This window comes from Daucus carota, chromosome 8, assembly GCF_001625215.2.
Source record: "Daucus carota subsp. sativus chromosome 8, DH1 v3.0, whole genome shotgun sequence".
In the NCBI taxonomy this organism is placed as follows: Eukaryota; Viridiplantae; Streptophyta; class Magnoliopsida; order Apiales; family Apiaceae; genus Daucus; species Daucus carota.
The window spans coordinates 20,048,529-20,061,283 of NC_030388.2; the positions used below are offsets into that span (position 1 = coordinate 20,048,529).

Here is a 12,755-nt window from a genome sequence, read left to right on the forward strand (position 1 = left end):
AATCATATTTCAAGTAATCCAACCGTGAACCTAACATCGCAATTGACTTTCGCATACGTATAATCCATAGTGAACATGTAGTGTAATGTTCAGAACTATAAGTTACATAATTAACTCTGATATTGGAGTAACAACTGATATTAACTCTGATATTGGAGTAACAACTGCTCCAAAATATAAACAATTTTTTATCGTGAAAGGTGAGCTCTAGCGGTATTCACCATCGTGCTATATTTGACGCCAACATTACGGATCACTCAAATTACAATATAAGTCCTTCTCAGAAAAGTTACTAAATCCTATAACAAAGCACACACAAACATAAAAAAAAAACATCTCAAAAAAATGGGCACAACTAATAACCTTCATAACAAGGCATTGAGTAAAAACTCACCCAAAAAGGATGAGATGTTGATTTTTATTGAAAAACACTATATACGAGAGAGGATGGAAGAGCGAAGCGGATTAATGAATCAAGAAGATCAAGGTTGAAGAGCTGAGAATAGGCGGATGGAAAACTCTAATTTTGAGAGTCGATTCTTAAAATTACAAACCATATTTTTACCGTAATATTTCTATTAATTTATACTTATTAGTGAGATATTTATGTTAGTATTAGATCCTATGATTTTATTTTTATAGTTGTGCAAGCTTCAAGTTATTTAGTTTATATATATAAGTGCATAAAATAATATATTTATGATGAAACTTATCAGATGTTAGGTAAATAGATATCGCGCACGTTGTTGATGAGTCTATTTTAGTACTATATCATATAATTTTTGCACAAATACTCAATACAAGACAACTTTTAAATCGAGTGGATGTTCTCTCCATATTTGTTATTAAAGTTGCGTATTTTTATACATATTTTCTTGCTAACTAAATAAACTTATCATCAATGTATAAAACATTAAGAAAAATTTTAATTTTTTTCTTGCCAACTAAATTGAGGGATGTTCTCTCCATATTTGGCATTAAAGTTGCGGTTGGATGGAGTGGGATGAGAGAAAAATGAAATTAAATTTGTATTCTAAGTTGGGTGTGATATAATGTCTATAATTTTCATTTCTACTTAGAATCATTTCAGTCCAAACTATTTGAACAAGAAATCTAAAATCATATATTTTATGGAAGGAATGATCATTCCACTTAATTATTATGTTTCTCTATGATTCTTCTATCTCTATGAAACTTTCTTATAATATTTCATTACATTCTCTGTTCATTTCATCTCATTCAAGAGAATGCAACCTAAATAACAACTAAATTACTGATGTTTTAACTGACAAAATGCTGATGAATTTTCTTCTAAAAGCAGCACAAAGATCTTTATTTTAGTTGATGAATCCATGAGAAGGCGAAAGGATTCAATTTTTTATTTATTTTAGTTGATCTTAACCTCTCTCTGCTGAGAACCAGCCCAATAAACCATGTCCGAAAGCGATTCCTCATAAAATTATATCCTTAAGAATCACTGCATTCCAATAAGCTAATACTCCCTCCGTTTTTAAACATATGATTTTTTAGAGTTCTTTTCTTGTTAAGTACAAAGTACTTATCTTTCATTATATATGTATTTAATATAATTAGAGTTCCAATACGATCTAAGTACATTGGAGTACTATACTAACCTCTAAAACCTCATCACTTGTAATGTTAAACATAAAATTATCATTAATATATTCTAAACACATTGAAATGTCATTAATACGTCCATTGACGTGCCTGATTACAATACATTTAACATGAATAATTTTTTGTTATTTAGAGTAGTAATTGTTGATAATGGTCTGTGTGCTAATTTTTTTTAAAAAAAGCATATATATTTAAAAACATAAGTAGTAACACACAATTGAATATATTGTATTGATATATAGTGTAAGGCTTTATAAATTGTAATCGAAGTAATCACTTAATAATCATAATTAACTTATAATAAGTATAAGAGGGTTAATTACAACAAAATTTTCCCTAATCTCGATCATGCCTTCATTCTCTGCCTGAGAACAGATGAAACAAATACAAATCAAAATTAAATATATCAAAACAGAGACCTCTAAAATACACATATTGAATGTTGTATATAGAATTCAAGAACTTGATCACATCATCTAGAATGAATGCAATTGTTGGCAAAATAGATACTGATATAAGAATAATAGTAGTACTAGCATGTTTCTCCATTGGATGCAATCACAGAGAAGCTATTTTATAGGTGAGTTCAATATACAAAATAAACCAGTGACAAGGAAAACCTTTCTGTGATCAACATGACGAATCACAACCCATAGGAACTACTTACAACCTGATTCAATTTTAAAGATTATCATGTGAGTCCATAAAGGCCTATATTATGGAAGTGAAGTGAAAGTAGAAAACCCTGATAAATCCATGACAAAAGAAAGAAGAGAGCTTTTGCATTTGAAATCGATAATGAAAATCAAAAACCACAATGCTATTATTCATAATCCATCACCTACAAATGAAAATTGCAAATGTAATTTGGCATGCTTATAATCAAGGATCAAGGTGTAGTTTAAACTTTCTATCAAAACAGAAAGACATATGCTATATAAAAGGTTGGTTAACTATGAAGAAAATTTTGAGCCAAAGAATCTGTCACTCTTCATAATGAAGCTTTGTACAACATCGTTGATAGAGATGAAATAATACTTTATTGCAAATTTAAAGCATATTGAGAGAGAATACAAAATAAATTGTGTGATAGAACTTGAATTACTGAATAGCTATATATAGAATAAGTTGTTTCCTCTCTCTTGTATTTAATTTCTCCACCTTTCTTCTCTACTAATGTGGCTGAAATGGTGAGTTGTCCTGCCTCATCAGCTTCGTGATTTTCCTTCCTAGTAGAGTGTACCTATAACTTCCTAACTTGGAGCTAGAGTACGTACTGAAGTTGATGATTAGGCAATCCTTTGTGAACATATAGCAGGTTGTTAAGTAACTTTTCTTGAATCAAATGACAATCAATTTTTATGACTAGAAAGGGGGCCCAACCAATGATGATGATGATGATGATAAATAGTGAAAATAGCTGTAAATATAATAAGGGTTTGTCTAGTGTAAGTACGGAAACTCATAAATTTGGTGTGTTTTGATTGGTGTGAATGAAGAGGGGGCATCATTATTAAAGGAGGGTTATAAGCCAATCAAAATAAGGAAAAGCCATCAAATTTTGTGCTTATTGTGTGCTCATGCGCGCACCATAGAAAAACCGATATAATAATTAAGAGAGAATAAAATAATGGTACACACACAATGATTAGAATAAGGATATTTGAAGAAAAGAAAATATTAGATAGATTGATGAATAAGTTAATAAGTTTATCCAATAATATATCAAAGTGAATATATAGGATATTTTATAATTAGTTCACAAAAGAAGAGAGTTAGAAATAGAAGAAGTATGTAGAATTAATTCTGAAAATTTAAAGAAACAAGAAAATATGGATTCAAATTATGAGTTGATGAACTGGAGAAAAGAAACAAGTATTAGAAATAGTTGAATATTTTGAGAAAACGGAGATGTCATAATAAAGTCGATAAATATATGAATAAATGATTTACATGATATATGAATAAATGAATTATACGCACAAGAGTAGCGAATTTTATATTTGCTAGATTAATAAATAAAGATCAATGGAATAAGATTAGTCGGAGAAAAGTTTATGAATAAATATTTTTTGATCAGCAGATAAAAGGAGAAAAATGTTCTTAATGAAGAAGATTTATGAAATTGAATATGAAAGTTATATATTTAAATTGTAATAGGGGCCATTTAAATAATATATAAATATTCATCGAAGTAAATAATGGATACTAAGTTGCTAATATAAGTCTATTTAATAGAATCTTTATCTACTAGAAAGCAAGCATGGTTGTTTAATTTTTGGACAAAGACTAAATTTCAAGGAAATCTAGTCAAGTTCACGTGATCCCTATCTTGATGTGCTTAATTTTTTGCTATGATTCTGTTAAATATGATTGTACTTGATATTAAATTTTGTATTTGGAACCTGATGTGTCAAAATTATTCAACTACTTTGGAAGATCATAAAAAGATATATATGGACGCATAAAGACTTTTGTGTTTATTAGATTTTTTATAAGATCAACCTTCTTCATGTTCGAATCCACCCCTATCATTTGGTTAGCTATTGTTTTATTATGAGAATAATTCAATTGCATTTCATGGAACCAATGATTATTCGCTAAACGTTGTAGCTCCATTATTTAATTATGAATTTCTTTTTTTGAATTCTCTCTTCCTTTCAGAATTATTCGCTTCTGATATCTTATTCAAAAAATAATTTATCATTCTATATACGCTAAAATAGTCAAGATTCCAGTTCAGTATTCCTCATTCTAATTATATTCTTCTTTAAGCTATTTGATTTCTTTATAATCGGAGAAATTTTTTGATATTTCGTAAGGATGCAATTGTTCAAATGAGGTGAGGACGAGTATTCTTGTCGGGAGAAGATTCGTGTAAACTTGTCAACACGAATGATTTACGTTTATGGTAGAGAATATAATTTTATTATCTCTTTTATAGGACAACTTTAAGGATTGAAAATGATAACCTTATGCTATCAAGGAGTTGGAAGTGTGTGGTGCCATGTTTGACCGTCGCGATTAGACTGCAAGGGTGATACATGGCTGGTATCTGGCAAATGGCGGTAATCGAGCCATGTAGTGGAACTGCTGGCATGGAGACCAATAACAATTATCCTGTTCTTTTTTGAAATCTGTATGAGTTTTTTTTTGCAGCTCTTCTTTTAAATTTGCTTAATTGTTATATTTGTTTAATTTTCTTGTGATGTACCTTTGTTGTTTTCAATTAGATTAGTGGACTTGTTGAGTATTCAATTGCCCATACTTGTAATTATTTATTCCCGATAATAATAAAGACTAAATATGGCACGGATACGAAGGACTGTCCAAGAAGTGCATAACAGCATGGGCAAGGGTAAGGCGTAAAGTTTTATCAAGAAGAAAGGTGTGATGATTAGTTCTCGTGAAGAGGGTGATAGTGTTTGTATTTATAATTTGAACCTATAAACTTATTACTATAGAAGTCCTCCACCTACTCAAAAAGTGGTTGTTAGTGGCACACATTAGAAAATCCGTATATATAAAATTTCCATTTGTTAAAAGAATTAAAAGATAAATTGTGATACGGTTTTTCTATGGTGTGCCCATGGGCACACACTAAGCACTAACTCCTATGAGTTTGGTGCATTTTTATTGGTCACCTAATCATAAATAAAGATGACCCCCCTGCATTTACATCAAGTCCACCAATCAAAATCCACCAAAACCATCAATTTTAGTGTATAATGTGTGCCCATGGGCACACACTAGACAAACCCATTGTGATAATAGATAATTAATATATTTCAAGTCGCCCGTCTAAAATTAACTACTGATCAGTACTAATCATGAAATCTATATGGTATGGACAAGATTCTTTCCTACAATTTTTAAGAACGAATCCCTAGTTATCGAAGTATACTCACAGATGAATACTCCACACATGGTATGGAGTATTTGAGCCTCGCATTCAGCATTAAAGTCCACACAGTTTCTGGATTTTTTTTTGAAAAACTAAATAGCCCCATCCACAATGGTAGTGATAACTGCCCCCATATCTAGTGTGTAGTGTAATAATTTTGAAATATTTTTCAATATCCAAGATCCTTAACTATTGGAGTGCTTCAAGCAACAGGCAATGGACCATCGACCAGCAAGGTCAATTCATATTTTTGATACAGGCAGCTCGGTTAAATTAAGGACACGAACATCGATAAAATTAATTTCGAAAAGGCAAAAGAACTCCAATTTTGATAATTTGTAAACCATGTCCATGTAATGTTTTAATTTTTCCAAAATAGTTACTCCCTCCGTCCAATTGAATATACTTTGACTGAAATTTACATGTATTATATAATTGACAAAAATAATAAAAGTTATATCATTAGAAAGTATATTTTGTCTATTTTAATATGCAACTTTCGGATTTTAAAATTAATGAATAAATAATTTGTTATGTTTAGTCAAAAATTGATCAATTTGACACCTCGAAAAGCAAATTGTACATGTAAAAGGGGACGGAGGGAGTACTACCGTCCACATAAAACGTCAATTAGGGTGATACTGGTATAAATTGCTACTATTGGGAATTTAAATAATTTTTGGACTTTAATAACTGCCTTATCTTTGAGACTTGATGATCTGGTCCTTGCCAGATGTATTTATTGCTAGAATGAAGTGCTTTTAATAAATTTTAATGAGGAGTCTCGTCTTCAGACTTGATCCGGTTGTTAGATGCATAGGTAAAAGGATGAAAATCGGGTCAGTCAAAACGGTTTAGTAAAAATCAATCTCGAAATCGATTTTCTTTGTCAAATCCGAACCTGAATCTGGAAAAATCCGAATTATTAAACCCATACCCAGACCTGTCAGTTTTGTTCGGGTTAGGATTGGTGTATCTCTAACAAATTGCACATTGGATTTGATTCGTGTCAAAGGGCTTCTGAATCTAATGATGTTGAAATTGTTGGGATTAAATTAGAGATCAAATAAGGCAATGGATCAACCTTCTTGGTATGAAATTGTTGGTGAAGTAAGGCCATTGACAAGAAACACTAGCTTAAAACAATCAGAATGAAGGAATTTAATGATAAGAACTACTGGAGAGTTGAACAAGGGGTTGCGCCATGAGAATGAGATGACTAGTCATCTTTGATGATTTGAATCCATATATATCGCTATTGCCAATCTTAGTCAAAATCTTGGTTTTAGTGTACTTACTTCGAACCCTACTGTTGAAATATGTTTAATGATAACAGTTCAGTAATATTACACTTTAATGCAATAGTTTGTACAAATTATAGTCTTTTTAGTACTAGTATTAGTCATATAGTAAGTTATATGTTACACAAATACTACTTTAAATTACGGGATAGTAAACACACACATATATAATACTATTTAAATATCAAAACTCGTTTCAGGTCGGGTTTGGGTCGAAACAAAATGGATTTCAGGTGTCTTTATCATTGGGTTCGAAACAACATTTCATAAATTTGAACCCAAACCCGAGATATTCGGGTTGGGTAAAACCCAATAAGATCGGTACGGACCAGATATTTATCGGTTCGGTACAAATTGTCAATCGTACATAGGTAGCTGTATTTGTGTAGAGAATCAAAGATAAGAAATAAGTGGAGAAAATATAATTACTTCCTCCCCCGGTTTAGAAATATAAGTGGCTTAATTGTTTGATACACATTTCTAAATATTTTAAAGATATAGCTAAAATTATTATTTTATAACTTTTTTTGCTAAATTATAGTGTTAATCATATATTTTCATAAAAATGAGAATATTAAAAATAATGATGTTAATTATACTTTAAAAAAGTCAGTCAATCTATATTACAAAGAAAAATCGAAGGACATGTATTTCAAAAAAAGGTGGACCTGCATTTCAAAAGAGGATGAGTACAACTTTTGAGGTTGTGATGCTTTATTGGGATATATTTATGTATGAGAAATCTTTATGAGAAAAATACATGTAATAGAGGGGTGAATATTGTTAAACAAAGCTGAGATATATTCTAACTTAGTAACCAAAAATTTTGACAATTAATATTTTACTTATTATGACTATTTTATATGATCTAGTTCTATTTTTAATGTATTTTCCCACAAAAGCGTCAAATATACTATATATCTTATTATCTAATATTAATTTTATACATTTTATTTTATATAAAAGGATTATACATAAAAATCAAATATAGAATCATGTGATGGTACCCTTAGTAAAAATTAATTATACATCAAATAAATTCACGCTTATATTTGCCTCACTTACCATCATATAATAAGTATTTATTATATATATATATATATATATATATATATATATATATATATATATTTATATGTATATGTATATGTATATGTATATGTATATGTATATATATTTGTGCGCTCTCTCTCTCGAATATAAATATATACAACATCTTCACAAATATTCTAATAATGGACCTGTTGTCGCCAATACCACCACCTTTTATGACTTGCCATTATCGTCTACCATCATTATGGCCACTACACCTTACCACCACAACTTACGATAACTAGCCACTATTTATCACCATCACACACCTTATCTCATCATTTACTACCATCACGTACCTCCAACAACTACAATTGAATATCAATAATCCACCACAAATAGTAAACTGGATTTTCTCAATTATGAAAAATAAAATTATTGATTTTACTTTATAAAATAGTGATTAATGAAGTATAAACTTGTAATTTCTGTACTTGTAAAAGGTGATCATGGAGCTTATTTTTACTTTGTATTTACAAATTGGTTTGTATTTGATAACTAACCCATATATATATATATATATATATATGTGTGTGTGTGTGTGTGTGTGTGTGTGTGTGTGTGTGTGTGTGTGTGTCGTTAAATCACTAGTAAAACAAATCATCTTTAGCGTCGGTTAAGTGGCGTGGTATATGTAGGAGACGTTAAAAGTATAGTCATTTAGCGTCGGTTAGCTTGGCGACGCAGAAATGTTACATATGTATCAGTGTTCCTCAATGCCGACGTTATTGGTATGACTGACTACGGGTTTCGAGAAACGTTGACGTTATTGATATCAATAACGACCTACTGCGTCGGTTCTAGAAAATGCCGAAGCTTTTAAGATCATATTATACATAATTTAATTTCAAAATTTATGATATTATATTATATAAATATGTATACATATATAATTAATTTAAATACAATTTTAAGATTATATTATATATAAGAGATTTTAAAATTTTATGTTATAGTTTATATATCAATATTATATATATATTACAAAAATATATTATAAATATAATTATATATTATATTATAATCTTATAACATTATTTTGTAAATATAATTTTAAAAGGAATAAAACACCTATAGTGTAGGCATATTGCACAACCGACACAAAAAATAATTTTAGACGTCAGAATTCATCTGACCGATGCATTAAATTTTCTATTGCGTCATTAAAGGATTAACCAACGCAACACGTGAACACTATAGTGTCGTCATTCTGCCCAACCGACGCCATATATATTTTTGGGCATCTTCATTATCCTGATGGACGCATAAAAGTATTTCTAGCGTCGCTTGAAATATTCCACCGATGCAAAAAGTACTAGACAAATGATTTTTTCCTTCGACTAAGCTGACAAACAACACAATTAATATGTATAAGCGTCGCGTCTACCTTCAACTGACGCTAAAGGTATGACGCGATTTTACTAGTGAATGCTAAAATAAATCTAAATTCGATGCACTATATATATCAAATTATGTGATTCTCAAACTTATATATGATTCAAAACAAATACAATATAGGGGGATATCTTATTTCAGTTAATATCGTCCAAATTTATGTTATGATTCAAAACAAATATAACTACATAGATACATGTTAAAAATTGTCAGAATTGAAAACACTTAAGCATACATCATTACACGAGCAAGACTAAATGGGAATTAAGGAAAATTAAAACGAAAATGGTAGTTGTTCAGCTAAATTTATGCAATACTAGCAATAATTTTTCGGTAGCAGGCAAAGGGGATATTTCTTATTGAATGTTATACCATGGACGTCAACATAGCCATCTTGAGTATCTATGTCTTCCTCCTTCATTCCTGGAGGCAGCTCCCAGTCAAAACAATACAGAAGATTTGAAACAACAAGCTCCAGGGTCACAATGGCCATATTCATTCCGGGGCAAATTCGGCGACCACTTCCAAACGGAATATATTCGAAATCTTGTCCTTTGTACTGAATGTCATTGTCCAGGAATCTCTCCGGCAAAAAGTCATCCGGATTTTTCCAAAGCTGGGGATCCCTATGAATAGCCAGAAGATTCACATAAACGATAGTGTTAGGTTTGATTTCGTATCCATTTATAACCACCCTGTCCAATGATTCCCTTGGAATCATTGCAATAACGGGGTACATTCTCAAAGTCTCTTTGATAACTGCTTCTAGATAAGGAAGCTTCACATTTTGTATGTCTTCTTCAGATATTATTTCTTTTCCATGCATCACATTCCTCACTTCTTCTTGTGCTCTGCGCATAGCTTTCGGGTTCTTTATCAGGCTTGTCATCATCCATACTATTGTGTTGGCTGTTGTGTCGGTGCCACCAAAAAAAAGATTCTGCATCACAAGGAAATTAACTGATAATTTCACAAACGGTTTTTCTATGGTGTGCCGGCAGATACATGCTAAACACTAAAATTTATAGGTTTGACTGATTTGATTTTGACCGACTTCTATTTCTTAGTAATGGTGGACCCCTTATATATACAACCACCACACCAATCAAAATTAGTCAACACATATATATTGGATTTACTGTTTAGCGCCCATGGACACACACTAGAAAAAACCCTTAACAAATTATACGAATACATATGGAAGTTTGGATGTGATTTACCATTATAACTGCTTTGATGTTATTAGAGGTGAAATCTATTGAAGAAATCTGACCATCTCTTTTCAACTGAAGTAAGATGTCAATAACATCACCCTCCATTGAGCTAGGCCTATTTGGGCTGAAATGTTCGTCGATGAGTTCTTGGTAGAACAGATCCATGTCACCGAAACTTCTTTCCAGCCGCGCAGCAGAGCCAGTTAACCTATCCAGCCATCCAAACAGAGGAAAATGGTCCGAAAAGTAAAAGGTCGCCATAGCAACACCTATTCCCTTAACTAACCCCTCAAATCTTTTCACTTGAGCCTTATCGAACTTCTTCCCGAAAGCAAGTCTACAAGTTATAGTGCTTGTAAGTGGCATCATCATGTCACTTAAATTCAAGACTTCATTCTCTGAGGCCTTCTTGGAAATCACTTCAATCATCTGAAAAACTTCTTCTTCTCGAATTGAACGGAAGGAACGTATTCTGCTCGAACTAAACACATGAACCGTAAGAATCTTTCTCATTTCCTTCCAATACTCACTGTATGGAGCGAAAACTACATCACTGCCATTGTACGAAAGTGTTTTCGAGCCCAAGAAGTCGGGCCTGCTGCAGAAGATTAAGTCATGATTTTTCAAGAATTGTTTAGCCGTTTCGTGTGAAGAGACTACAAGAGCTGGTAAACACCCAAGCCTGAGGTAGAAGATTGGGCCATATTCTTGCGAAAATGTTCGTAGTTGGTGTGGAAGGACGGAGACATCAAGCTGGTGCAAGTTTCCGATGAACGGAAGTCCCCATGGACCTGGTGGATGTGGAAGTTTTGATCTATGGTTTTGGAGAAGTTTGAGAAGAACAAGCATTAGTAGTAGAGGCACAACACCGACAAGAAAGAGATGAATTGATGATGCCATTGTTGTGGCTTTCGGATTATTCAGATTCTGAGGAACTGCTTACTCTTTTGCAGATTTATTAAGTAAATTAAGATCCGCTATTCCGCTCTAAGAAATACGCATAATTTCTTCCAAATAATATTGTTGACTTCACTGCAATACAATCAAACATATATCTTGGTATCATGCAATGTATAAACATTAAATACATCATCCCAATTTACTGACATTCATTTACTTATCGGTTTTTCTATGGTGTCAATGGGCACACAATAAGCAGAAAATTTGATAAGTCTATCTTGTTTTAATTGGTTTACACTATTTTATAATGATGGACCCTGCATTCACAACGACCACAGTACCAATCAAAATACACCAAATGAAGTTGATACAGCATTAATTTTTACAAATTATAACTTCCAACAACCCTCGAAAATTCATAATAAAAAATATAGATGTCATGTCATAAATAGAATATATATTAAATATTCAAAAAAAGGGCACTCCAACGAGCAATTCCCTTTAAAAAAAAATAGTCAATAATAAGACAACATATTTTGTTTATAATAATTAATATAATAATAACATATCATTTTATAAATATAGCCACTCTCATCGAAGTATAATGTCTTACAGATATGAAATATTTACATAAATACTTACAAATTCAATTTAGGTAACCAGTTTTAGTCAACATTGTTGTACAATCTCTAACTCCACTTTTTTATTTTACCCAAAAAGCATTTATTTTAAACTCATCCAAACGGCCCCTGTGTTCGGAGGCGACGGAGAAGCCAACGATGGCAACGTGACTCGCCGGAGTTGCGCAGGAGTTTTGGATGGTGATCGGAGTTTGGGGATTTAGTACTAGTGTTTGTGTATGGGGGAAGAGGTGGCGGTAGTGATTAAGACGCGGCGGAGTGGCACTGCCGAGTGACGCCGCAAGGAGGGGAGCCTGCGAGGTGATGGATTGAGGCAGCGGTTTGGTAGTTAAGAGACAATGATTAGGAGGCTGCCAAAGAAGAAACTAGGGGCGGAGAAGCTAGGGGCAGCAGGTTAGAGCAGAGAGAAGGATGGAGATAAAGACAGAGAGATAGGAGAGAAGTTAGGGCGATTTTGTAACTTCACAAGTATTAGACGGAAATATCTCTTAAAAATTTCAATTATATCAGTTAACATTAAGATTTTAACGGCACTTTAAGGGGAGCTGCACTTTTAAAAAGCGGACACCTTTTTGAGAATTTAAAATTATGGCCAACTTTTTGAAAATTGGTATAAACTTTGACCATAATACTGAAATTTACTACTCCCTCTGTTTTTTTTATATGACGC

General features: G+C 31.9%; 1 protein-coding gene across 1 annotated transcript; it reads right to left on the minus strand.

The window, feature by feature from the left end:
• Positions 1 to 9,487: 9,487 nt before the first annotated feature.
• LOC108198894 (5-OH-xanthotoxin synthase) lies at positions 9,488 to 11,627 on the minus strand. Its single transcript, XM_017366665.2, has 2 exons — positions 10,551 to 11,627; positions 9,488 to 10,270 (listed from the first exon to the last, which is right to left on the minus strand). The coding sequence occupies exons 1-2, from the start codon at positions 11,442 to 11,444 to the stop codon at positions 9,647 to 9,649; spliced, it is 1,518 nt and encodes a 505-aa protein (XP_017222154.1). The 5' UTR covers positions 11,445 to 11,627; the 3' UTR covers positions 9,488 to 9,646.
• Positions 11,628 to 12,755: the final 1,128 nt, after the last annotated feature.